This window comes from Microtus pennsylvanicus, chromosome 15, assembly GCF_037038515.1.
Source record: "Microtus pennsylvanicus isolate mMicPen1 chromosome 15, mMicPen1.hap1, whole genome shotgun sequence".
Taxonomy (NCBI): Eukaryota; Metazoa; Chordata; class Mammalia; order Rodentia; family Cricetidae; genus Microtus; species Microtus pennsylvanicus.
In genome coordinates this window covers 23,650,709-23,678,626 of record NC_134593.1, presented here as the reverse complement: position 1 = coordinate 23,678,626, position 27,918 = coordinate 23,650,709, and the positions used below count along the sequence as shown (strand labels likewise).

General features: G+C 44.3%; 1 protein-coding gene across 1 annotated transcript in view; it reads right to left on the bottom strand.

Annotated features, from left to right (window-relative positions):
• Positions 1-699: 699 nt before the first annotated feature.
• Pinx1 (PIN2 (TERF1) interacting telomerase inhibitor 1) overlaps positions 700-27,918 on the bottom strand; it is a 60,257-nt gene continuing 33,038 nt past the window's right edge. The window contains exon 7 of the mRNA XM_075949829.1: positions 700-1,477. Within this exon, the coding sequence (XP_075805944.1) occupies positions 950-1,477 (528 nt within the window). The 3' untranslated portion in view covers positions 700-949. The remainder of the gene's footprint in view (positions 1,478-27,918) is intronic.

Below are 27,918 nucleotides of genomic sequence, written 5' to 3'. Positions count from 1 at the left end.
TCTCTATATACGGGCTGCCCATGCATGCCTCAGCATTGTCAGGGTATAAACTTCATTTTCAATTTCAGAAGGTGTCATGGTCTACTCATAAATATTTACACTTGTAAGAGCTTCCACAGGCAGCTCTAATGAGGAGCCTGCCCTCAAGAGGAGAATCACTTTCATGCCTTATTCTCTATTCTTTGAACTTTCTGGGGACCTCTTGGTCATTATACACAAACAAGCCCACCACATGGGACTCATTCAAGGAACACGAGACAGAAACAAGTCTGACTCTACACCCAGGGCAGGAACCCCTGGTGACCTATGAAAGCTAGAACTCACTGTTTCCAGTTGGTGCTGTCACTGAGAGGGGCCTGGGATCCCCGGTGGCTGGCACTCAGCAGAAGAGAGAACCACCCACCCACCAACACCGAAGCACAGCACAGCAAACCCTCAGTGGGGAATGCAGTCATGTAATTCCCACTTGGCAGAAATGTATGGCTGGCTGCAGAACAAAAGGAGCCATCTGCATCCAAGTCACTGCCTCTTAATCCCTTAATTAGACTAAGTCCTTCAGAAGGAAGCACCAGTGACTAAAGGAAACCAGAGCGAACGCGAGCGAACACACACACACACACACACACACACACACACACACACACACACCCCTGTATTTGTACGGATGTGAATTAACACTCATGTGAAAGGTTCAGTGTATAAGAAAGAATCTATTTGTTTATTGAAATTTATTTTATTTATTGAAAAGTCATGATCTAGAACGTTCAAGTCAGGTCTCTCAGGAAGGTGGCTTGGGGGAAGCATGGTGAGAGGGTGAGAGCTGGCAACCCGTGGGCATGTTAAAAGATGCTGAGCGGCCTGGGGTTCACTGTGCTCTGACGTCAGGCTAGAGCGTTTGCCCTGAAGGGTGCTGACAGTCAAGTGGTCAGAGGCCCTGGCTAGCGAGAGGTCATCTGGAAGCCTTCTTCTTCTTCTTCTTTTTTTTCAGGAGTGCTTTGTCTAGTGTGGTGTCTATTTCTACCCCTTCTAGCTTTTGCACCTTTTTCTTTGCTTTCCTCTTCTTGGACTTTGGGGCATCACCCTGGCTGTCGGGGGGTTGCAGACAATCTTCTGCAATTTCGACAGAGGCATCGGAACACTCGTCCCCACTGGGGCATCCAGGCTGCAGCTCAGCTCGGTCTCTCTTCTTGGCCACAGGCGCCATCTCTGCTTCCACACGCTTTTTCTTTTTATGTTGCTTCGTTTTGTGTTGGGGAGAGTTCTCCACATCTGTGCCTGCTGCCTCTTTGGTTTTTTTCTTCCCCTTTTTCCATTCAACAGAAGTCTCTGAAATGTCAGGCTCTGGAGTCAAGGTCTGTGGCTTGCTCTTTAACTGCTCCATCCTCTTGGCAAAATATTCCTGGATGGTGAAGGCACTGGTTGTGGTAGTAGTCATGGAGGTGTCCAGCTCGTCTGCAGTGGAGGTGCTGCAGCCATCCTGGGGGAGAAGAGTGAAAAGGGATTAGCATGGCTCATTTGAGAGCCACGTGGAGCCGCTCATGCTGGCCCTGTGTTGTTGAGCCCAGAAAAGGGGGCGATACTGATTGAGAACCATGTGGGGAGAAGGCCAGACAGACCTCATCTGGCAAGTGGCCTGACTTTTGAGGAAACACCACTACAAATGAAGATTAAGCCCACAGTTTCCTGCAGACACCAGGGACATACATGTTCCAGTGCTTCGTGATTCTGCAGGTTCTTCTGTGCTGATCTAGAAACTGACATTGTGTGCACAGGGTAAACGTGGCTGGTCAGCTCCGCTAGTGAGCTCTCTTGATTCCTAGTAGCACATAGTGATCTCTGAATTTCCTTGACTCAGTAGCCCTCAAAGGACATCAACTTCTTTATCAAATCAGTACTTATCAAATCAACAGTGGCTGCATGTTCTCCAGCCCTTGGATCAAAAACAAAATCATGCGGTCAATCTTGAAATATAAACAATAAAATGTACCACGAGTGAGATAAGTGGGAAGTTTAAATACTCTCAAGGTGGCTGGGAAACAACTCAGTTGCTAAGTGCTTGCTGCACAAGCATGAGAACCTTAGTTCAGACCCTAGAGCCAGTTTAAAGATCCAGGCACAACCGAATGCACCCGTATTCCAAATTGGGCAGCCGAGACAGGCAGATCATGGAGTCAGTGAGCCCTGTGTTCAAATGAGAGATCCTGCTTCAAAAAACTATTGTGGAGAGTTATTGAGGAAGATAAACACACAAAAGAACTGACCTTCTGTTCTCTTAGACAGCGGTTCTCAACCTTCCTGCGACCCTTTAATATAGTTCCTCATGATGTAGTGATAAAACATAAAATTATTTTTGTTGCTACCTCATAACTGTAATTATCTACTGTTGTGAGTGGTAATGTAAATATCTGTGTCTTAGGCAACCCACAAACGGGTTACTTGACCCTAAAAGGGGCGTGACCCACAGGTTGAGAACCACTGTCACAGACTCTTATTGAAGGAAACCAGAGCAAACACATCTGTGACTGCATATGCGTACATACATACACACACACACACACACACACACACACACACACACACACACACACACACACACCTGCCAGTCAGCAAATTTTGTTGGAATCTTAACAGCTCATATTGAAAGAAATAAAAATTGGCTGTCTTAGGACTCCAAAACCAGGCCACTTAAGTCTTTTTGTTCCTCAAATGCTGAGTGAGGACTGGAATTCTGCATGACAGAATGAAAGACCTTCTTAAGGCTCTTGGTATTTGCCAGTGCCAGGCTGATGGACAAGAAAGATCTTGCCTCCCATGTAAGTGCACACACCCATAGCCATGCATAGACATGGGCACTGGGAAGGTGGCCCACTAATGTAACAGAGGTCTCATTGATGGCTGCCTGCCGGGCGTGAGCTGCTCTCCTTTGCGCCTGTGTGGGTCTGGGACTAATGTTCAGGCCCTGTCGCCAGCCTATGGCTCCTCACTCCTTTACTTACTACTTCAGAATCCCTATTCTCAGTACTTTAACAGCAGGAGGGGGCTGCCGGCATCAATCATCCTTAGTTACTAGGAAACACAGACCATTTCTGAGTCACGTACTCAATCTCCTGGGTCTCTAATCCCCAGGAAGCATGGTCCTAAGCAATTCCTATGGTGGGGAGGCTGAGAAGCCAGGCACACCACTCAGCCAGCAGGGCAGAAGGAAGTGCTGAGTGACAAAGTCCCTGTGAGGAGAGCTGTGGGGAGAGCCACCCTCACTACGGGAGACTTATCTTTTAATTTAATAGGCTGGCGGACTCCCATTCTACACTGGCAACTAGAAACCAGTTTCACTACCGACTATACCCTTGGTTCTATCAAACACACACACACACACACATATTATACATATGTATGTATGTATGTATGTATGTATGTATGTATATACCTTTATAAGAAAATAAACATTTTCAAATCTGGTCTAATTTCAAGGCAAACAGTTACCTTTTCAAAAAGGCATTAAGAAACAATTTGTAACTTCTTACATTTCCATTAAATACATGATACCACCTCAGAGAAAATCCACCATACTCAAATGTGACTTTCATTACATTGTAAACTTTGAGAATGTCTTAGTTTTATAGTGGTGTTTTAAAAACTAAGAAAATAAATCAACAATTTCGGGTTCTGTATAAGATACTACAGTCAGAGGAATGACTAACAAATAATTTTGTCAAACATTTGATTTAAGCTCAAGAGTTCAGGAAATCTTTCTTAAGGAGATCTCAGCCACTTTAATGCAGTGGGGAGGTGAAGAAGGTGAGTGCTAGGGTCCCTCTGAGCTGGCAGCTGCTCTGCAGAGCAGCTGGGGTCTGGTGACGGTCTTCCCCAAACCAGGGAGTTCAGAACCAGCAAACTCACGTTAACCACCAGATCCGGTCAAGGCAGAGGGAACGGCAGCTTAGTGCACCTCAGAGCCGCTCTCCTCCTGAGGGGCCCTCGGAGGGCTGAAGAGCCAGACGCTATCTACTACTGCGAAGGTAAGAATGCCCTGGAAGACATGGCACTATGTAGACACTTACAAATCTATTTTAAATTCGGTGAAAATAATCCCCAAGCTTTGCTTTCTACAAAGAGGCAAGAAGCTGGGGGCCTAGATTCCCATGGTTACTTCTGAGGTTCCTTTTGAGGACCCACAGCTTGGAAAATTATACTAATTCTTTGTATCCCTGAAGGTTTGTTCTCGAAGGGCAGGCTGTGGTGGGAAAGTGGGTTTTCTGGAACTAGTGATTGGCACTTGAGTTGCAATGCAGATTTCTAAGGTCCCACTCCAACGCCCTGAGCTTCACCAGCAGTAAAGATAAATGCAGGGAGATATACAGACTTTCTCCTGGACCCAGGGAGGAAAAAGGTGTGTGTGTGTGTGTGTGTGTGTGTGTGTCTGTGTCTATCTCCAGCTTTCTGCACGGCCATGCCAGTTGCAGCTCCTATAACATGAGGACTTTGTGAAGGAAGTCCTCAGGGGAGAGGGGAGGGGATGACAACAGAATTAGCACTCTCCCCACACTGTCCCACCTTCCACTCCATTTGCTATTAAGAAGAAACATTTGCACAGAGGCCACTGCAAAAGCCTGATACTTTCTCTGTATTTTTGAAGTTTTAGGGATATTACATGAAGCAGGTTTCTTGTTAGAAAGCCTCCGGTTTTCTCACTTTGTTTAGAGGTGCTGAGTACACAGTGTGTGTTTAAAAAACCCTAATGACTGGCTTTCCCCAAGGCCAACAAGGGTCTCATTTCCACCCAATCTATAATGTGCTGTAGATTAGTAGACAACTCATGCGGACAGGCTCCCCACTTTACTGTGTTGAGAATTTAAGGGCAGAAGAGCTCTGTGGGATTCTTATACTGAGCCACACGAGAAAACTGTAGCCAAAGGGCCCATACTCAGCTGTACTGAAGAGGGCAGCCACCATCAGTGTGGCTCCACGGCACGACGAGGACAGAAACTCTCCATCACAGGGGCCCAAGGTGAGACTACTGGTATGCTGGGGGTGGGATCTGATGCCACACTGTGGGTACAGAGCACCCAGACTTCTAACCAGCATTATAGACTCCCTTGCTGTGTCACCTTTTCTCCCCAGAGGATCCCAACACTAAAGCAGGTCTGCTGCTGAAGGGTCTACAACAAAGGTCAAGTTCAGTTCTGAGGGCAGAAGTTAGTCAAAGTGGCAGATCAATGTAGAAAAACAAACACAAAACAAAAGAACCCACTCAATTTTAAAGAAACCAGGAAAACCTGTATTATCTAGTTTATAGTTCACATAAATTATATATATTTTAATGCCCTGAAGTGGGGCTTAAGAGTTTTTGTCAAATTAGCATGTGAATTTCCTTTACAAAAGCTGTTTTTATTTTTCCCCTTTAGACTGGATCTTGCTCAGGCTGGCCTCAACCTTGCTTCATAGCCCAGGCTGGCCTTCAACTCACAATCCTCCTGCCTCAGCCTCTTGAGTGCTGAAATGACAGGTCTGCAATACCATGTTGGGTGGAAGTCTGACCTTAGCCTCTGCAGTGTTGCCCCCTCCATGTTAGCAGGCTTCAGCTCTCCGACTTGGTTTCCTCATCAGCAACCAGTAAATTCAAGTGCGTGGAGAGTGTGACAAATGCAGCGGGAAGACCCCATTTACAATCATCAAAGAAAGGACAGTGATGACTCTGACATCATCCCCTACGGCGGGAAGTGCATGCCACCATCGTCTGCAGCCTGGACTGAAAAGTATGCGCACCAGTCTGCTGTCATTGCTAGAACAGGTACCCTGTCTAGAGCCTCGGTGGCTCAGGAGCCTCTGAAAAATCTCTACTGGACTATAGAGAGCTCTGCTCTTATACCACTCAATCATGCGCACTGAGATGGAGTGCCAGGAAAATGCCCCAGAGAGGTTTCTCATTCACACCCTCAGAAGAATCATCAGCTTCTTTGGGGGCAGGGAAAGCAAGCAGATTGAGAGAGGACTTAGGGAGGTGTTTAGAGGTGATGTAAGAGAGAAACATCGCCTGAGTACTCCAGTCACGGCTGTGCAGGGATGGGTGGGTGTCAGAGGAAAAACTTTTCACACATCACTGCTCATCTTAGCAACAGGAAGATGGAAGCTTTCTGACTTGCACGTTAAGACACAGAAGTTATGTACAATAGTAATCCTCCAATGAGATTTCTCACTATAAGAAAATGGAGACACCAGAGCTCAAGGGTAACAGACTTAGCAAGCAGGCTATCAGCTTCATTGCTACTGTCCACCACAGCCTGTCTGTCACCAGCGTTGCTGGATTAGTCTGTGGAAAGCTAAAGAAGCTCAGCAAGAGAGCAGTCTGGAGACTCAGAACACTTTGTATGTTTTCCAGACAAGCCAGCACAATAGTTCTGACGAACCCAAATGAGGTTGTAGCGGAGCACCGGGAGGCAGAAACTGCACCTGTTCCTTACAGACAGATAAACCAGGTCTGACATGACTGTGACGTGGCAGCATAAAGGCAATGCTGAGACCTGGTGCGTGGCATACAGGCTTCACACCTTCCATCGGAGGAACAGAACGAACTCAATTACACACTCAAGGCCTGAGAAATGATCTCAGCCCTCAAGGAACTTAGGGCCTCCTTCTAGATCCCAATCACAGCCACAGGTATCACCTCAGTGAGAGAACCCAGAATCACCACAGAAACAAATGTCCACAGGATATCTGAAGGGTCGACTAGAGTAGGGATGACAGAGGTGGGAAGAGCCACTTTATAAGTGGGTGGTGCTAATCTTTGGGTGGTGATTCCAGATTTAATAAAAAAGGAGAAAATGGCCAAGCACAAACATTTATCACTCTGCTTCCTGACCCTGGAGGCAGTGTGACCAGCCACTTCCTGTTCTATCACGCATCTTCCCTGCTACATGGATTGTATCCCGTGTGAATCAAACCTTCCCTTAAGCTGCCCCCCTCTTCTGCAATTTTGTTCAAGCAATGAGACAAAAGTAATGACGACTTCTCTGAAAATCCCGCCCAAGCCTGACCCTGCAGAACTATCCCCTAGTTAACTACCCACATCAGCAACTAGTTGCTTGTATTTTTTGTTTGCTTTGCAAACATCATCTTAAGGAAATTCTAAGCTTCCTGAGGGCAGGGATCATTTTTATTCTACTTGTATTCTGCACTTTCTAATGAGAAAGACACAGAGAATGTTCAATAAAGCATCAGGTAAACTGAATGCGGAGGTGGGGAAGAGCTTCTGCCACCACCCACAAGCCTGTTGGACAGGTTGGTGTCAGCAAGGGGCGTAGGAGAGCAGGAAGCAAAAGGGACTAGCATTTGCAGCACAGAGCCATGTCTTCCCGTCCAGACATAGCCGTTCTTTCAATCAAAACCCAGCCTTCTGATACGCACTGCTTGCAAGGAACAAAAATTCTGTCTGATGCAGTCTACCCACTAGTATGACCCTTAGCAATATACAGACCTAAGATAAGGAACCTGAGTTTCTCCAGTGGTCCATTATCCCACATTACCACTGTCACTTTCTAAGGGGAAATGTCAACTGGGAAAAAGCAAAGTGGTACGGGAACTGTCACACTTTCTACAGGATTAGCTAGCTGGACACTACAATGGCCTATCTGGACTTAACTGTTCTTGATGGAGTGGACAGCAAGAGCTTCTAGAGTCCAGGAAATCCACAAGGAGGACAGCTCTTTGGAGATTGGTTGGACAGTAAATGAAGTTTCTTCACAGCCCCTGGCCTGCGATCAAAGGGTCAGAGAGGCAGCAGTTTGAAGCCTCAGCTAGAAGAAGGCACCAAGTTTCTGGGGCACCTCTGTGGTTTCCCCATTCCCTTTGTGGCTTCCATGTAATGGAAAATGTGCGTGCAATGACTCACAAGCAAAGAGTTACTTTTGTTCTCACAGAGCTTGTTCAAGCATAAAATCCTATACTTTTGGGGTGACATCTAGCACTTACATTTGGGATTAGACTAAACATGCGAAGTCTGAGTTGTGACTAGCTTTAGGAATTGATCTAGGACACACAGTCACTTTCAACATTAGTGAGTACACAGGGAAATCACACAACTGAAAGCCTCACTGGTGGAGGACAAGTGTTGATGTGAAGCAGTGAGAACTCGGGTTGCAACTCAACAGGAATGATGTGTGTGCATGTGTGCAAAGATATACAGAACCCAGCCACCTGTAAGATGCCTGCTGTGCAGAGATTCCAAGAAGGGGCCCCCTAAAACAGGACTGAGGAATCATTACTGTGGGCCTACATGTTTACCTCCTGAGTAGGTTTATTTTCACATTTCTTAGAAGTATGGTGAGAGAATCAAATAAAAAATATTTCATAGCATGTGAAACTACATGAATTTCAAGTGTCCATAGAGCTTGAATTGCCTCAGTAAAATGTATGTGGAAATGTGTTTTCTTTAGTTCCATAAGTACTTGTCAGAGGTACTAAGTAAATACCTGCCTAATGGATATATTTTAAAGTGCTGTTTTTGTGGCCATAGTGCCAACAGCTTTTGAGAATACTAGATGCTTTTCAATAACACAGACATGCACGCACACATACACGTACGCACATGTGCACAAACACAACCCTTTATCCTTGGGTTCTCCTTGGTGTTGAGGTTTGAATGTATTCTCCAAAAATTCACATGTTGGAAGCTAAACCCTGAAACTCATAGGTTAAGAGTATTTGCCGGCAGAGTCTTCAGGAGGTAGTTGTAGGAGAATAAATCTTTGTTTTTAATATAATGCCTAATCTAGGCATTCTGCTAAAATGGCAGAATATAAACTAAGTGGAAAATTCTAGTAAATTGCTTGCCATTCTGAGTCAGTGCAATGAAATGCTGTCCATGTGACTAACACATGAATCATCCTTTGTCCAGTGAATCTACACTGTATATGCTACCTGCACTTCAGACATTTTAACAGTGGCCTATGGGATCGGACTTTGTGATACTGCAGTACTATGTTCAAGCATCCCTGTTTCCCTTTCCTCCTTTACTTTCTTCTTTTTGGATAAGATTTCATGTAGTCTAGGTTGGCCTCACTCCCTGTGCAATAGAGGATAACCGTGAATTTCTGACACTCGCGCTTCCTCATTCTGAGTGCTGGGATCACAAGTGTGCACCACAATGTCTGGCTTATGTGGTGGTGGGGATGGAACCCAGGGCGCTGCATGCTAGAGAAGCGCTCTAGCAACTGAGCTGAGCTACATCCCCAGCCTCCTTGCTTCTCTAATAATTTTTGAACTTTAAACTCTAAAGCGTAAGAATAGCAATGCTGGCAACTTGAATAGGCCCAAATTGTGAAGGACACCCTTTAGGTGAAAGGCAGAAGTTCTCAGGGGAAAAAGGTGAATCATGCTAAGGTCTTTAGTCAAAACAGATCTTCTACCAAAATTGTGATTATGAAGAAAAAATTCTGGGTAGTTTTCTGCTGCACTTCAGGCAATAGGAATGACTCCTTCCACCCAAGGATGCAGGGACATCCAAGGTCTCAGCACACATCCACCTTGAGCAACAGGGGACTGCGGTATACCTAGGGCTTTAGCTTAGGCTCAGTCTTTTGCTAAGGACAAAGGCCAACCTTGTAAAACTGGGCCTGAAAATGAGAGAGAAGTCATTGTTGGCTTTCAAAGAGCAGACAATAGTATTTCAGGAAAATGACATGATCCTCCATGGAAGAGAATGCTAGATGATCCTGGAACACACAGAGGTTTCTTCTGATTAGGCACTGGGTTTTTGCTTGGACTTCATACGCAGACAAAAGACCTTCCGTGAGGTAGCAGGACTGGAAGCACACAGCAACTCACTTTCTGCAGGTCAAGTCCTCACATGGATGCCAATGTTAACAAAGCTGTGCATTCCTTTCTTTCCTTCTTTTTCCATTTGCCTGGCAGCTGCTTCAGCTGCCTCTCATTAGGAAAAGCCAACATAAACATGTTTTAGAAGGACCCCTATCCATGGCAACAACTTTTCAAGTGATGACATCAGTCAGACACTGACAAGTCATGCCACCTCTGGGGAAAAGAGAGGAAGGAACAGAGCAGCTTCCGGCTTCCCTGGAAGGTCCTCAGGCTTGGAAGCTGCAGTGGCTCACATGGCATCATCCCACTGCATACTGGCCACCATAAGATAAACGAGGCTCCTCAGATCAGAAATGATCAATGCGACATAGGCACCAATTCTTTGAATGAAATCTAAAAATAATCCAAATTGACTGTCTTTTTAAATTCTGGGTCAACTGGTTCTCCCCCTGCTCTCCAGAAGCAGGACACACAGCTTCCCCTAACAGCCGTGTAGCAGCTAAGGCTTCCAGCTTCCTGATTTCTCCTCTACAGGAGATTCGGGGCGGGGAATCATTCAGGAATTTTGACAACTCCAATTTGGGTACCTTTTTCTGAAAAGCAAAGCAGTTTAAAAAGACGTTAGGTTGTTTTTAAAATATTTTAAAATTAGGACATGCAGTATTAGCACTCACTAAGATGTCAGAGTCTTTAGAGGGCAGGATCTTGAAAGGGAAGATCTTTGTAGAGTGTAACATTTTTATTTATTAGAACAATTAGGGTTATATTCAGGAGAAGGAAGTTAATTTAAGATAATAAAATTGAAAAGACATAAGCTTGTTCTCACTTCTTGTATATTATTTAAGGTTATAACCTTCATAGACTCTTTTAAACTCTATAGAAGCCAGTCTAGAGAATCATTTAAAGATATATTCTTAGGAGTAAATGTGTCAGAAAAAAATCATTTAGAAGTTTCTGAAAATGAATTGAAATTCTGACTGCTGTGTCTCAGAGTTGGTTTCTTAGGTAGGTTCACACCAAACCAAGACTAGCTCCCTTCCCTTCCTGCAATCCCCTGGGGAACACAACTGGAAAACAACAGCTAAGCTTGACAGCCTAGACTATTATACAGTCTTCAACAACAAGTATCTAACAGGCATTCAAGGATAAATCTGGATCTTTAATATGAAATAATGTATACAGCTTTGAGGTGTATACAGTCTGAACTTTTCAACTTTATGCAGTTGTCCATCAACACTGTGCAAACAATCACTTCTTCCAAAGGTAGCTGGCACATATCAATCCTTAACCCCTCAACACCCAAGTCTCAAGTTGTAAATCCATCCTTTAAGACACCCTCTGAGACTAGTAAGGGAGGAGAAACTCAAGGGTAGCCTGCAGGGAGGGCAGTGATGGCCGAGTCCCCCCTGCTCCCGTCAGATGGCCATGCAAGGAGCATGTCCTCTCTGCTAGCCTTTCCTACGCTCTAAGTCAAAGGAAGGTTCCTTGTTACCCTATTTTTATGATGCCATGGGCTGAAACCTAGGAGAGACTGTCACTGCCACTTCCCAGCAGGAGGTGAACAGAAGGCACACAAGCTGGTCTATCACTCTTCTGTTCCCCCAAGCAGGCCATCTGGGTGTCAATTTCTTATTATCACGAAAGCTCTTAAAAACAGCTGCTTGGCTTGTCAACAAACCCCAACTCAATCTAATCCTTTCAGGCCCAACCTATGTCCTGGCAAAGCTCTAACCAAACAAAGCAGCCCTTGACCTACAGCCCAGGGGGCCTGGCAGGCCCTCCTCACTCTCCCTGGTTCTGCTTGCCTCTTTAGAGGGTGGGTCTTGTGAAAAAGCTGCCTGTGCCCCCCAGGAAGGCAGCTCACTTTTCAGTGGTGCTCAACAACTCTGCAGACAGTTGCAGCCCACTTTCTCCTCCTTGGCTCCTCTAGAGTGAGGCCAGCCCAATCCTGTTTGAAGTCCTGGCTGCCAGGAGATGGCCGTTTATGTCCCGTCTGAGGACAGGAAAAGGACTGAGCCGTGTGCGAGGGAGAGATAAGAGCTGAGATTTCTGTCCTCAGCTCCTTATCAGCCCTTCCTGCGACTTTCCAGAGCAGACAGCAACATGACAGGCACCGAGCAGAGTTAGCGGGGAGGCCTGGGCTCCCAGTGCTTGTGATGAGGATCAAGGTAGGGAGTGGTGTGCAATGAGCTAAGAGAAAGTTTTTCCTTTATCTTAAAATAGTTTGGCTCAAACAAAATTGCCCTTTTCTCTGTTTAGACACACAGATATTGCATCTGCTTGTTAAAGTACAGCAACAGACATGGGTTTTCATAACTTCCTTTCCGGGTGGAATGAAGTACTGCTTTCCCTGCTGACAGCCCTGCCACGGCCCTGTGCTACCAGCTCCTGGGCACGTAGCACAGCGCCAAGTCCACTGGGGTCCTCTGTAAAGTGCTGGCTGTGGAGCCAATGCCTTCCACATGCATCTCAGTCTCCCCACCCCCAGCCTTGCTTTCTTAGGCCAGCACATACTTACACAGGACTGACACTTCCAGCTCCATGTTGAAAAGGAACAAGTGAGGTCATGGGACACCGAACACAGAGGCTGTTGCAGTTGATGTATAATATGCCATGCCCGTGACAACAAGGATTACACTCTTGGGATCTAGGCCTGTCTGACCTTGATGAGACCAAGGGGCAACCATAGCTGACGGAGAAGAATCTGGACTGAGCAGGAAATAAGCATAAACTGAATGGTTCTCCTGACCGTGAATTGTTGCTAAATCTTAAATTTTCCTGTTCTGTTCACGGGGGCAGGTTCTTACTCAAGAATAATACACAGCTAGCTGCTGGAAAGCTGTGGGGAAGGTGAATGCCTTCCCCAGTCACCCCAGCACTAAGATGGGAAGATCTGTCCCCTGGCCTAGCTGGAACAGCACTCTTCCTGGAATGGAATGCAGCAGGAGACAGCATGTCAAGCAGGCTGCCGAGAGTCCAACCACGAGCAGGCAGCAGGTGCTGTCCATGCCACCAGACAAACAGCTACGGCAAAGACGAGAGGTCTAGGGATTGCCTTCCCCCCACAGTCTACAGCACCTCCAAACTACAGAACATCAGGGAAGAGGCTGAACAACCAAGTAGTAGGGCATAGAAACAGGAATCAACAGATATACAACAAATCTGACTAAATAATTCTTAAAAATAAAATGAAGCAAACTTGTTTCTGCAATCAGCTGACTGAGTGCTACACAGAAAGATTCTAAATGACTTTAAAACATAGTGGTTTGTACACACTTAACACGGTATTCTCTAAGATCAAGGATTGTCCCTCTAACCCTGCACCCATCACCTGCCTTTTCACTTCTGTGCTATTCTCTGACACTGTGCATGGGATTGGGACAGCATTCCTTATATGGCGCTGCAGTGTGTGAGTAAAGAGAAAAGATGACTAAGCACAAGTCCTTGATGCTAAATCTGAAAGGCAGTCTGATGATAAACTCTTATTTCATTATAAAACAAAGTTGTAATCATATCACAAGAAGTAGAGACAATGATCTAGGAACAAATGAACAACTCTGATCCCTAAACTGTGGTCTCCAAACATCATTTAAGGAACCTGGGAGAAACAGATGGCTCAGTCTGGGATGGCATATGCATAGGACCAACCTGTAAAGTCTTAGATCAGAGTGGAAGGAAGTTAACAAATACCACTTACTATCAAAAGTATCAAGCTGCTCGTTTCATAAGGAAACACCATAGATTTCCACATTGATTTTGCAACTTCACTAAGTCTTTTATTTTAGTAATTTTTTTTGTGTGAAATAATTTGTGTTTTCTATATATAGGACTACATTATCTACAAAGAGTTCATTTTAAGTCTCTTTCAGCCTGGAGATTTCATTTCAATTTCATTTTCTTCTTGTCTGATTACACTTGACAGTATTTCCAGTACTATACTGAACAGGTATGGAGAGGGAGAATGGGCACCAGTGCCTGTACCAGGTCTCAGAGCAGTGCCTCTCAGACTGTGGCTTGCGACCCCTTTGGGAGTCAAACGACCCTTTCATAGGGGTTGACTAAGGCCATCAGAAAACAGATGTTTACATTACAATTCATAGAAATAGAGTAAAATTACAATTATGAAGTAGCAGTGAAATAATGGTATGGTTGGGGTCACGACAACATGAGGAGTTGTATTAAAGGGTCACAGGTTAGGAAGGCAGAGAGCCACTGTTTAGGGACAAGGCTTCCTGTGCCTCCTATTGACTGTCCTGTTAGCCATAGGTTTTTTTGTTTTGTGTTTTTTTTTGTTTTGTTTTTTGTAAGTGGTCCTTTGTTTTGAGACAGGGTTTCTCTACGTAACAGCTTTGGCTAGAACTTGCTCTGTAGACCAGGCTGGCCTAGAACTCACAGAGATCCATCTGCCTTTCCCTCTTGAGTGCTTGGATTAAAGGTTTGTACCACCATCGCCTAGGCTCCTAAATGGTCTTTCATAATAATCAAGGAATTTTTCTCCTATTCCTAAACGATTGAAACTTTCCATCAAGAAAGTTTGTGAGACTTTCTCAAATGCTTTTTTTGTTTGAATCAACCAAGATGATCATGCAATTTCTGCCTTCTCATCTGTTAATGGGATATATCATACTGATTACTTAGTCTATATTTAATAGTGGATCCAGAAAGCTAGATTTCTCTATGCAAATAAATGAAACAAGACCCTTATCTTCTACAATGCATAAGCACCAATTCAAAATGAATAAAATATCTCAGTGGCATACTAGAAACCATTAAATATAGGAAAAAGCACATAAGAAAAGTACCTTGACTTTGGCTTTGTCAATGATTTATTGGACACTGTATTCCAAACTCAAGTTATAAAAGCATAAGCAAATGGGACTATAACAAACTACAAGGCTCTTTAACAGAAAAAGGCAACTTCCAAAGAGGGAAAACCACTGCCAACAATGCAGTAGTAATGTAAAGTTCATATGATTCGATGGAAAGAAAATACCACCTGACTAAAACGGGCAAATAGAAACAGTTGCTTCTCTGAAGACCAACGAGCAACACTCATACAAAAGGTATTTAGCATCACTCATCAGCAGGGAAATGTAAACCCAAATCTGCTACAAAACCATGTATCTATCAGGACAGCGATTATTTAAAATGTAGGCAATAACATCAGAGAGGAGATAAGAAATAGTAAAAAATCACAACCACGTGAACCAGCAATCTACCCATGAAGGAAATGAAGTCCTCTTCTCAGGACACCTGCATGCCAATGCTCACTGCGACATTATTCACAGTGCCTGGGACACAAAAACAGCCCACTGCTTCATGCACAGTGGAGAAAGATGGATACATGCACATGGCACACACAGGGAAGTAGTACTCAGTCTTTCACAGAACATGACACAAAGGACATTATACTGTAAGAGAGACATGTCCTCACTTATTTTGTAGACTAAAAAAAAAGTTAATACAGAGCTGAAAAGATAGCTGTTCTTGCAGGAGACCCAAGTTCAGTTCCCAGGACCCACAGGGCAGCTCACACCATCTGTAACTTCAGTTCTGGGAGATCTGATGTCATTTTCTGGCCTCTATGGGCATCAGACATGCATCTGGTGCACATACATATATACAAGCAAACATTTATACATATAAATAAAAACATCTTAAAATAACAAATACACAGAAACAGAGAATAAAATTATGGGTTTGGGATATAGTGGAGGAAATGAAGGTCCAAAGATACAAAGCATAGACTGTGAGATGTTAAAGATAACTGTGAGGACCAGGAGGTTAAGAATTATGCAGTTAGGATTTCTGCTAAATGACTCATAGCTGCTCTTGCCATGAAGGAGGTACATAACTATGGGCAATGATGATACGGTCATTTCTTCACCATTACAATCAATTTGTTCCATATATGTATTATATAACATCACAGCTGGACTCTTCAATACCTCTAATAAAACCTTGTTTATAATACAAGGAAGCACTTGGGAACCAGCCTGGAAGGCTCCCATTAGGTGAAGACAGAAAGTTTGCTCATCAGCAAAGACAATAATTAAATGTTCTGCTATAGATCAAATGTATTCCAATGTGCGAGTGATCCAGAAATGGAAAATCTGTGGATCTGTTCTGTGAGGAACACAGAAGAACCTCCTTATCATTCTGAAAGTCGCTAGATCAGAAGGCTGAACAAAAGATTTCCCCTATTTTCCTATAGAAACCAGGCCTCAGGCACTCTAGCAGTAGAAATATGAGAAGCGTTGATTATAAGCTTGGAGGAGCCACAGAAAGAGATGGCATCAGATTGGAGACTGATGTCCGTATACAACTATTATCAACTCTGTCCAGTGTAATAATGCTAAGGAACTTACAGATTTAAGTCCCTTAATCTTTTCATGTGTCTGTGAGCATGCGTGTAGGCCAGAGGAAAACAGTCCATCTTTCTTTTTGTTGAGACAGGGTCTCTCACTGGTCTTGGAACTTGCCAAGAAAGCCAGGCTAGCTGGCCAGTAAACCCAAGGAGCCTCCTGCCTCTGTCCACTGCCCATGGCACTGAGATTATAGTTATGTACTTATGCATTCATCTAGTTTTTACATGGTTTCGGGTCCTCATACTTATGAAACAAGTACTTTATCAATGTAGCCACCACTCCAGTGAGTTGCTATCTCTTAAGATAGTTTAGCACAACAGGATTTATGGGTAAAATGCTGGCTTTCACTTGTGAGAAGTGTCACAGTACTTGCCCCTCTCTGCCCTTGTTTTCTCAGGTTCTGTGTCAGAGCTGGTATGGTATTCTTTTCCTCTACAGGGTTCTCCAGCTGGCCAGTACCATGAAGACCCCATACTGCTGCTGCCTTCCTTGGCTTTTGTGAGCCAAGTCCATCACTGTGACAAACCTCCCAAAGCCCTCCAACATCACACTCCAGGCTTTTGTTCCAGCTGACAGTGTGTGCCTTGGACTTCCTGTTCAGCTTGTGAGTGGGGACTGTGTCTCACTCATTTAACAATCCATCATCAACAGCGCTACTGTGAGACAAGGAAAACACTGAAGTCAGGTCAGAGAAAGAACTAGATGGAGAGAGAAAACTAAGCTCAGAACAAAACAATTAAGGCAATAGTAGGAGAATGAAGAAATAATAAGAGATAATGCTAAGACCACAAAAACTGCCCACAGCCAAAGCCTTACACTGTGGTTTGAAATGTAAAAGACTAGGCAGTAAGCCCAGTTTGAGCTCTCTTGTAACGTCAACTCATAAAGCTGATTTTATTCATTAATTTAAAGAAAGTACCCTAAATATCACCCTAGTAGTTCTAAACCCATATAAGGACTGCTAAAATGAAGTCTGAAATAATTGGTGACTGATGATGCTAAGGTGTCCTGCACCATGATTAATCCTATTCCAAGTAAGTGAAGTCTACACAGAACCAAACGGTCAGGAGGCTATGCTTCTGTCCCATGCTGACATCTGGGAGTGACGGCGCTCATGTAACGTACAGCGCTGTTGTAACTCAATGACTATTACCTCTTGAACTGTAGCAAGTTTCATTGTTGAAAAGATCACAAGGAAGTATCCTAAGACAATCAGGCATAGTTTTTATCCTAAAACATTTTAACAATTTAACAAAATTAATGTACACAGGTCTAAAGTGTATATACTCTGTTTATAAGTTTCAGCAACCCATGGACATGAGAGAAAACTAACCCACTACTTCCCAGCGTCACTCAGTTACTTCCTGTCAAGCCTTCCTGTGGAAAGCTTGCTGACATTAGTACCCAGGCTCATGTTAGTGGGAGTTCAGCTTTTCTGCTGTGGACAGGAATCCCACAGCATCTAATGCAGTGAACTTGGTGTGAGCTAAGCTTGTGCACTTGTTAGAAAGCTACCGGGGGAAGGAGACAGAGCTCAAGTCCATAATCCTAGCACTGAAACTTGGAGGGCTGAGGCAGGAGTAATTCCAGGCTACACAATAAGATCCTGTCATCAAAGTGACAGTGATTTCGAGTTCAGGTTCACATACTACTTCAAAGCCAGGCATGAGAAACCCAGGCTCAACCTCATGATGCTGTCAGGACCAGAATCACAACAGAAGGCCTGGACAAATCAGGACAGATAACCACAGCTGGACGCCACTGCTGCTAATTTGTACAGAAAAATGTTCTGATGCAGTGAAGAAAAACTGCCAAAGAGCAGCGGGTGACAGCTCAAAGCAGCCCAAACCACTTTAGCCCTGTATTGGCAGGGGTGGGTGACTGTTGCTCCAGGAGACCCTGACTCGGAGTGAACTCCCCAGACGCCCAGTCTGTCAAGACAGGAAAGAGCAGAAGCACCAAACGGAAAACCCACCAGCCCTTTGGCTCCTAATAAAACAGGACTTAAATCTTTCTGAGGAAGCAAGTTATGAGCTTCCTCCAACCTAAAACTTAACAACAAGATGTTTTAGGTTAAAGACCAAGTGTAAACAAAGTTTTTCATTGTCATAAATTGTGTAAGATTACAATGTAAAGATTGATATGAACCAAGAAGCACAAAGCCACACTCAGGGAGTTTGTACTAATGTAAACGGCTCATAAAATATTCTGTAGTAGGACATTAACAAGCAAGTCTCTTTTATTGAAATTCCTTACTTTAGACCCCAAACATAAAGATGACACTTAGACGCCACCTAACAGTGTCTAGGTGATAAATCAGCTAAATGACTTAGAGTTTGAATCACACAGAATTCCTAAGACAGAGGGAAATGTTTATTTAAATCACTTAAAAGAAAGCCTTCCAGGTAGCTGTGAGCAAATTACTGACGCCTGGTTGTGTACAAACATTTGCTGTACTAATTACAATCTGGTCTTAGAATAGCAATCCCATTGGGACAGTTTAAACAATACGCTGGGGTTGAAGCTGTTTTTTCCTCTAGAGCAAAGGTTCTTTAACCCCAAACTCGGTTAAAAGAAAAGCTTGAATACAAAAGCTTTCCACACAGTGTTGAAAGACCATCTGGAGTACCTGGTGTGAGCATGTGCTGTCCACTGTGGGCGGTATGCCTGTGCAGTGTGTACGCATGCGTATAACACGTACTCTCCCGGTAAGGAAGGAGTCATTTAGTATGAGCTAGGGAGAGAAAACCTTAAACCTTAGGAGGGCTTGCCTGCAGCATGGGCAGGCCTCGCCAGCCTGTTCTGGTGGTGGTTTACTCATCAGGGCTCACACTGCTCAGCTGGTAGATCTTCCTGGGAATAGACACAGGCCACTTCTATTCCTGGGGACAGATGAAGTGGCTAACCACTGCAGGGACACAAAGGTCAGCCTCATCTAGGTATCTGACAAGTTCTAAGAGCTTCCTATGGAGCCACCTCCCCTCCCTGCCCAATTATGCCTCTGCCCTCCATCCCATTACACTTTGAACTGTACCACCTATGAGCAAGAGCCAGCTGTAACAACCTGTTCACAAGGCTTGAAGCTAGACATGGAACCTTCATCCCAATTCCCTAATAATGCCGGCCTCTCTGGTTCAGTGTCCCAATTCTACCTCCAGGAATTTGGCACCCAGGAGCCAGTAAGTCCTTTCTGCTGTCTGATCATTTTTAAGACTTTGGCGGGAGTGAGTTATCTCTCAAGGCAACAATTATTTTGCATGTATTTGTGGAGATCAAGGAAGCAACACACATGCATATTGGTGACAAAAGTGTACAGATTTCAACTCAATACTTAACTAACCATTCCCTAAGTACTGTTTTTTTAAAAAAAATCTAAAAACATTATTGTGTGTGCGTGTGTGCATGTAGAGGTCAAAAGAAGGGAACTGGTTTTCTCCTCCCGCCACATGGATTCTAGAAACCAAACTCAGGTCATCAGGCTTAGCAACAAGTGCCTTTTACCCTTTGAGCATATTTACACTTTCTACCTGGCATTATCACCCAGGGATAAATCATACCAGTTATTAACTATCACCATCTCTGATTACTTTTTTAGTTAAAAATTACAAAGAGCCACATGAAATAAATGAACAGGATACAGGAGGGATGCTAACTTATGCTACAGGGCTTTTTCAAAAAGTGATGATATTGCCGGGTGGTGGTGGCGCACACCTTTAATCCCAGCACTCGGGAGGCAGAGGCAGGTGGATCTCTGTGAGTTTGAGACCAGCCTGGTCTACAAGAGCTAGTTCCAGGACAGGCTCCAAAATCACAGAGAAACCCTGTCTCGAAAAACGTAAAAAAAAAAAAAAAGTGATGATATTAAAGGACATTACGAAGATGAACTCAACAAAATCCAGAACGTGGGGAATTCTTGAAGACAAAGAACCTTAATGGCCTTCAACAGTAAATTCCAACGAAGAGAGTAGAACATGAACTCATCCTCACCAACCCGCTTACTCTGGGGTCCCCTTCTGAAGCTGTAATTACAGGCAGACCATGCCCATCTGTATTACACAGATTCTGGAAATTCAAAGTCCAGTCTTCGTGCTTGCCTGTGCAACGCCTTAACCACTGAGCAACCTCCCCTCCCAAGAGTCTGTATCTTACAGACATCAACAAGGTGCTATAGTGTGCAGCAGGAGCGTCACATAATGAGATGAGTACAAGACTAGCTGGAAGGTGCCTGGTTAAGTTGGGGGGTGTGTGCATGGAGACTCACTCTCCCCTCTGTAGCAGTGACCAGAGTCTGGTGGGATGTGACGGGGGAGAGAGATCCATGGAGCCCAAGTGAAAGTCATCCCTGGCTGTTGGTCCTGTCACAGCGTGGTGGGCCCACAACTCCCTGAGGGGCACAGACCAGTAGACTCAGAAGAAAGAAGGTCTGGGAGCCACCACACACAAAGGTAGCTCCATCTGCGCGCTGACTCAGACAGGAACAGCGAGGCTGGTGGAGGGCTGCATTTCCCTTATGAGATCATGCGCTGGCCACAGCAGCCTCTACTGAAGCCAGCCTTGGGGTTTTCCCTGAAAGAGTCACAATTCCTCTCCCCAGCAAAACAGGAACTGATCCTAACAGGAATATTATGTAATTCCAGGGAACCAGGAGATTGGGAAAAGAAGAGTTGGGGGAGAAGTATCACAGGATGAAGGTGGAGGTGGGGTGGAAAAGCAGAGCCATTCAGAGCAGCCTTAGGAGTGGGGGCAGGCCCAGTACTCCCCCAGCCCTGTCCAGCTCATTGGAGATTCTTTCCAGGGATGACCAGGTGCCCTCCGGCAGTCAGCATGAGGGGAAGAAAGGGGCATCATCTCCACAGCTTAGAGAGGGACTGCAAGGACCAGACACAGAGAAGAAAGGACTGACACTGGGGTAGGTGTGCTCTTCCCTCCAGATCTGTCAAGTTGTGGTTGTCAAAGCTACACATTTTAGGTGAATGGGGCATTCTGCACTACGTTTATGCTGAAATGACACCATTACTCAGCTGGTTAGCACAGCTATTGCCTTACACAGCAGTGTATGTGGCGAGGGCATGGGAGATCTACTCAACAAATTACCATTGCAACACTCTATAGTGAAGACAGGCACTGGATGAACAGAGGCTTCTAGAACCTATTCATCTCATAACTCTGCCCATGCTGTGACAGACAAACACTTCAAGTGCCTGGAGACAGAAGTTGAACAGCTTGTCAGTGCTGACTCTAGATAGACAGGTGCTACTACACACGCCTGGCTAGATACCAGGCTTCTTAGCATGTCTCTGGCCATCTGCATCATGGGATTTTTCTTCTTCTTCTTCCTCACAAATTGGTACAGCTTACAACCTTCCTAGAGAGGCCATTTACTGCTTTAGTGATACCAGAGTATTGAATATTAAGGCACAGAGAAGGCTCAGCAAGTATTTAGGAACCTGACACCAACTCTGACAACCTAGCTCAACTGCTGGACCCACACAGTAGGAAAGAATTAACTCCTGCATGTTGTCGTCTGACTTCCATGCTGTGTATGGTGTCAAGCACCCCCATACATATGCTCACACCCCCATGCAAAATAAACAAAAATAATGCTAAGTAGGGTTGGAGAGTTGGCTTAGCAGTTAAGAGTACTTGTTACTTTTTCAGAGCACCTGAAGTTACTAGCAATCAGTTGGGTGGCTTTTAACTGCCAGGAATTAACTCCAGCTCCAGGGGATCTGACGCCCCCTTCTGGACTCTGTGGATACCTGCATGCATATGACATTCATGCACACAGACACACATACATAAAATAAAAATAATTAGCACACATGCATGTGCATACACACAGACAGACAGACAAACAGAGAGAGAGGTAGATAGAACATAAACCTTAAAAGTCTAGTACAGAACACTCTCCACTGGACAACTGCCTTTAGGCATGGGCAATGGCAGGGGCAGGCCCTTGAGTCTGGGTTAAAGACAGCCACTCCCTTTGCACCCCACACCAATACTGCTGGTATTGCACTTTCAAGTTTCAATACTGATGCCTCTCTCAGGGTTCTTCCCCCATTCAGCCCAAGCCTGTTTCTACAGGGATCAAGACAGGGTAGAGTGAACTCTAGCTCAGGACAGAAAAAGTCCTCAAGTGAGACAGAGGTAGCTTACGGAAGACACAACACCACAGGAAAGAGCTCTGGAAGACATGGCCTTGTACATGGAAAACATTAAGAAAGGCCTCTCGGTCAAGTTAAATATAAAAACTCAAAGTCAACAGCAAATGCAATAAAATGACAGATGAGCCAAGGTGTCGCAAGTGCCTGGCAGCATGTTAGCTAGCTGAGGTTTGGGTCCTGGCTGGAAGTCACCTCTGAGAGAAACCCCTACCTGTATACAGCCAAAGTTACCAGCCTGCTATCACTCACATCTCCCCAGGGTTCCCTAGTTTGTTCTTTCTCTAACTCAGTGCTACAACCTGACTCAAGCTTCCAATACCTCTCCGGAATCTCCTGCCTCTACAGTAGACTGACTTCCTTTAGCATTTTCTCTTCCCATTCCTGTAGATGCTTGAACCCCTTTGGTAACGTGACTAGGAATAGCGCCCCCCCCCACTCATGTGTTTGAATGTTTGGCCAATAGGGAGTGTCTGAACCGCAGCCTTGTTGGAGAAGTGTCACTGTGGGGGCAAGCTTTGAGGTCTCATATACTCAAGTTACACCCAGTGTGAACACAGTCTCCTTCTGCTGCCTGAGGATCAAGATGTAGAACTCTCAGTTATCTCCCCAATACCATGTCTGTTTGCACACCACCATGCTTCTTGCCATGATGATAATGGACTAAACTTCTGAAACTAAGCCAGCCTCTATTAAATGTTTTCTTTTATAAGAGTGTTGTGGTCATGGTGACTTTTCACAGCAACACAAACCCTAAGATACCACTCTACTAACTTGGAAATCTAGAAAATCAGATTTGGTAGAGGCGTACCAGCCCTCCATGCCCTTTCCTAGTGCTCTGCACCTCAGTTGGGTAGACCTGGCCAATGTAGCCTCCACAAGGACCTCCCAACTCCCTGATGCACACAGTCTGCTTCTGCTAGAAAGCCCTCCCTGGTTCCTGTGAGGAAGGTGCCCATCCACTGTCTATGCACACACTCGAGCACTGTGGTATGGCAACATGAGAATGGGGTACCATCTCCCTCATCTGGAAACACCATCATGTCCACCTTTCCCTGCTAGGCATCTCACATTACTGCAGAAAGCTGACAATCCATGGCACATTCCAGCTTGGACCATCCATGCAGTTTCATCCCCATACATTTTCCACACGTGCTCCACCCTCATCCGCATCGGCTGAGTGCCCACTGCATGCTGCCATTATGCTGGGGTTAAGATAAAACTGAGAATAATGAATGCCAGGCGGTGGTGGCACACTCCTTTAATCCCAGCAGATTAAATCAGGAGGCAGAGGGAGGTGGATTTCTTGTGTGTTTGAGGCCAGCCTGATCTATAAGAGAGTTTCAGGACAGGCTCCAAAGCTACAGAGAAACTCTGTCTCAAAAAACCATAAATAAATAAATAAACAACCTGAGAATAATGAAACAAGGCCTTTGCCCTTCAGGAGCCTCTTAGAGGTACAAGCTTTAGCAGTTTCTAGCCTCAAATCTGTATGTCAGAGCATCTGCCTGCACCATTTTAACAAGCACATTATCTATACGATCCTCTGTCAGCTGGTCTACAAGAGATTTTCAGATAAATTATTATTGTTCAAGAGGCAAAAGCTGGGGCTCTAAGCTCAGTCTGCTCAAAAGTTTTGTCCACATCATTACTGTTTCAAACGAGCTGATGCAAGAGAAAGAACACATATGTCCTTCGGAATAAAGGTGTTTATCTTCATTTGAATTATAAAAGACCATTAGCTTAGCAGATATACCAGAAGAGCTGACTTTTAAAGGGGAAAGGAAGAGTATGACAAGTTACTTAGCCTAGGGCATCACCCTCAAAGCAGTGCCATGGGCACAGTTAACGCTGCTACAAATCATGATGACATGAGTCACATATGGGCACTTTCCCTATATTCCTTATTACTTGGACAGATTTAGTTTCAGATAATCTTTAAACAAACACTATTGCAGTAAGTACCTGTAACAGATTCAAACAAGAGGCAAATAATTCACCTGGGGTGTGTAAAGTCTGACGTGAGATGATAACTATAGTCAAAGATTTAGGAATGAATTTAAATTTGAGCAAATAGATATAAGCAAAAATGGACTTGATAGTTGCTTAGCAATTACTTTTATTAGCGAAATAGTTCTTCATTGGTTTTTCTCTTTCAAAATGAGAAAGCTGGGCTGGGGAGATCAGTGAAATGCCTGCCTGTCACATAAGCAGGAAGACCTGAGTTTGGAACTCCAATGGTGCAAAGTCACCAAGGAAGACTTTCCAGTGTCAGCCTCTGGCCTCTCTACACACAGGCACAAACATGCACAAACACACAAAATCCAATTCACACACACACACACATACACACACACACACACACACACACACACACACACACGAGTGGCAAATGGAGGATTATTCTTAGCAGTGGGCTCCTAAGAACTGCTAATGTTCAATTCTTGGGAACTTATAACAACTCGTTGTTAGTTCCTTTTCTAATAATTTGAATTTTAATTGCAAATATATCAAAATACATAGATTCTGGGCTGGCAAGATGTTGTGTGGATAAAGGAACTGTTGCACCCGAGGACCTGAGTATAATCCCTAGGACCCACAGACTGGAAGAAGAGAACCAACTCCTACAGTTATCCCTGAGCTCCACATTACACCATGGCCTCCCCACAAATAAATAAATAAATACAGATAAATGAAATAAAATACAGCTCCTATAAATATCCATACAAACAGCTCCTTTAGCCTACAAAGAAAAGCTAAGTTATTCATAAAGTTAGCATGATTCTGTGTGGACTTAAGGCTAAAGCAGAATCAGAACATACAAAGAACTCAGGTTGGTATGACTTTAATTAGTGGCACAGTTCCTTTAAATATAAGCTCCAATCTTTTGTAAAGATTAGGTTTTTAATAACACCACATGAAAGGTGCTCCGAATTCTTCCCAGCAACAGGGAGACTGTTGTCTGATGTATTTACTGAGAAGCTTCCTGTCCAAGTCAGACTTCGACACCACTGAAGAGAGACAGTAACAAAGGAGGGAAATAAACATGTACATATGTCCAGATAACTCACTGAGAAAACCGATGCCCACTGAATCAGCAAAATAAAATTCAAGGTCTTCTTGATTTTCTAAATGTAAAATTCTAAGATTAATTTGCTACAAGAAGTCACTTGGGCTGGGTGAAATGCCCATATCAAAATGAAAGTCTGTTGGATCTACAGGTTTAAAACAAAACAAAAAATCCTCTAGCCAAGCATGGTTGCACTCAGGCATCAGAGGCAGGTAGCTCCCTGGAGTTCCAGGACAGCCAGGGCTGTGCAGAGATACTTGGTTGTTGTTTTAAATCTCGAGGGCTAAAGGTTACTGAACCTCCATCTCAGCCAAGTAACTGCACAGAAATTTCTCTAGCTTAGCTACAAAGGCTTGGCTCGGCTCCCATCCCAACACTCCTATACTCAAAGGAGCAAAAGGTGCCTTTCAGAAGATATTGGCCAAAACCTCCAGCAATTAATGTCATTTTATGGAAAAACTATGCTTTTACCTTGGAATTTCACGAGTTACTTTATACTCACTGCTTATGGGAAAACACGGCGAATCCCTGAGACTTTCAAAGCACACTGACACTGAAGTTGGTCAACGTTAAAATCAAAGTGACTTCATTTTTAACACAAAGTCTATGCTACAGAGTTCCAAATATGAAAGTTACTATGAACCAACAACCACACAATGGCTCTTACTTATGAGCATCATGTGCCCCTCGTGGAATCCAAACTTCCACCCCATTCATCAGAGAATTTATACAGTAAAGTAAAAGCAGAACAACTGCTCTAAGTGCTTAAAGGAGGCTTAAGACAAACACTTACAGCCACAGAAGAGTCACTGCTGTTTTATAAAGGGAAGTAGCTGGGGATGCTGGGAGCCCTGAGGTGGCAAAGGCGGAGTGTGGAATACCAGCAGGTTCACACAGGCATGCACTGGGAGATGGGATGGAACAGAAGCACACAGTGATGCAGGGAGATGACTCATCGCTGGGGCGAGAGGCTTCTGAGCACTCCTGGGGAAGCCTGAACAGTGGGCAGCTTGGGGAGAAGAGCTTCACCACAAAGTCAAAGAGCCAAGGACTGCAGACACAGGGCCCCCAGACCGTGTAGAACACAGAGAAATTTTAACCAGAGAGGAGATTCATGTGTGAAACTCTGACAGGGCACTGCACCGACCGCTAACCTTGTATCTCAGCCTTTATCTAATCTTCTCTTGGCATCAGTCTGTCTTCTGGAGGACAGACTCACAAAAACGATTTTATGGACACCCCAGCTAACTAGGCATGCTTTCCAGTTTGCTGTTCTATGTGTTTAGTTCTAAATTTTCCCAAACCACCTACAATAACCCCTTTGCCTAAATATTAAATGAGAAATTGCAGAAAGCTCTAGTTTAACTTTCATAGTTCTAATAAATGTGATAACATCTCTTAAAATCTTGTCTGGGACATGAATTGTCTTTTTGTGCAGTGTGTTCGTGGTATATATGCTGCTCACCTGTTAGTCAGAGGTAATAGTTTCTGTTATCAGATCAACTCCTAGTTTAACAGCTCTTGTGTTTAAAGAACTCTTATTTTACTTAATAATAGCTTCTAAGTACATGCAGGGTGTTGCAAGTTACTCCAGGGCATGGAACCTGCGACAGACAGGCTAGCTCCAGAACCATGTGGCAATGCTACATATAGGAAGGACATAGTACACATTTCACAGAACTCAGTGCTATTTATGGTTTCCCATGTCCACGGGTGTCTCAGAATATATATGGACCTTGCTGGACCATGCAAGGACATGGGAAGTGCAACAAAACAAACCAGCTTACTCCAGACAGTCACTAACCATCTGTCGTTCTGCCTACATTCCTTATTCTTGATCAGTGGTGATGCGGGAAGTCCTTCTGTATATGTGTTGCTTTTATTGGTTAATGAATTGGCCTATAGCAGGACAAAATATAGCCAGGCTGGAAAGGATATAGAGAAAGAATAGGCAGAGTCAGGGGACACACTGGAACCTTGCCAGTAGGCCACAACCACATGGCGATACACAGATTGATAGAAATGGGTTAATTTAAGATGTAAGAACTAGCTAGAAATATGCCTAAGCTACTGGCCAAACAGTGTTGTAATTAATATAATTTCTGTGTGATTATTCGGGTCTGGACAGATGGGACAAACAAGCAGTCTCTGCTTACACAGTGGTTTCTTCCTTTTGTCACCCAGAACATCCTTCCACAATTCCATCCTAAAGGGAGCACCCCCCTACCCCAAAAAAGAAAGAAAACAGAAAAAAAAAAAAGAAAGAAAACAAAAAAGAGGTTCTACAGTTAAATAACTAAATGAAGAAATAAAGTTGTGGCGAAGGGCTGTACTCATTAACAGATAAAAAGCACTAAGAAGGCTGCAATAGAGTTCTGTTAATTGACTGCATGCTTACTATCATCTATCACTCATGGGACACATGGGGTGGGGTGGGATGAGACCTTGTTCTATAGCAATGCTGACAGGAAGAAGTAACAACTGAAGCTGATCTAGTCCT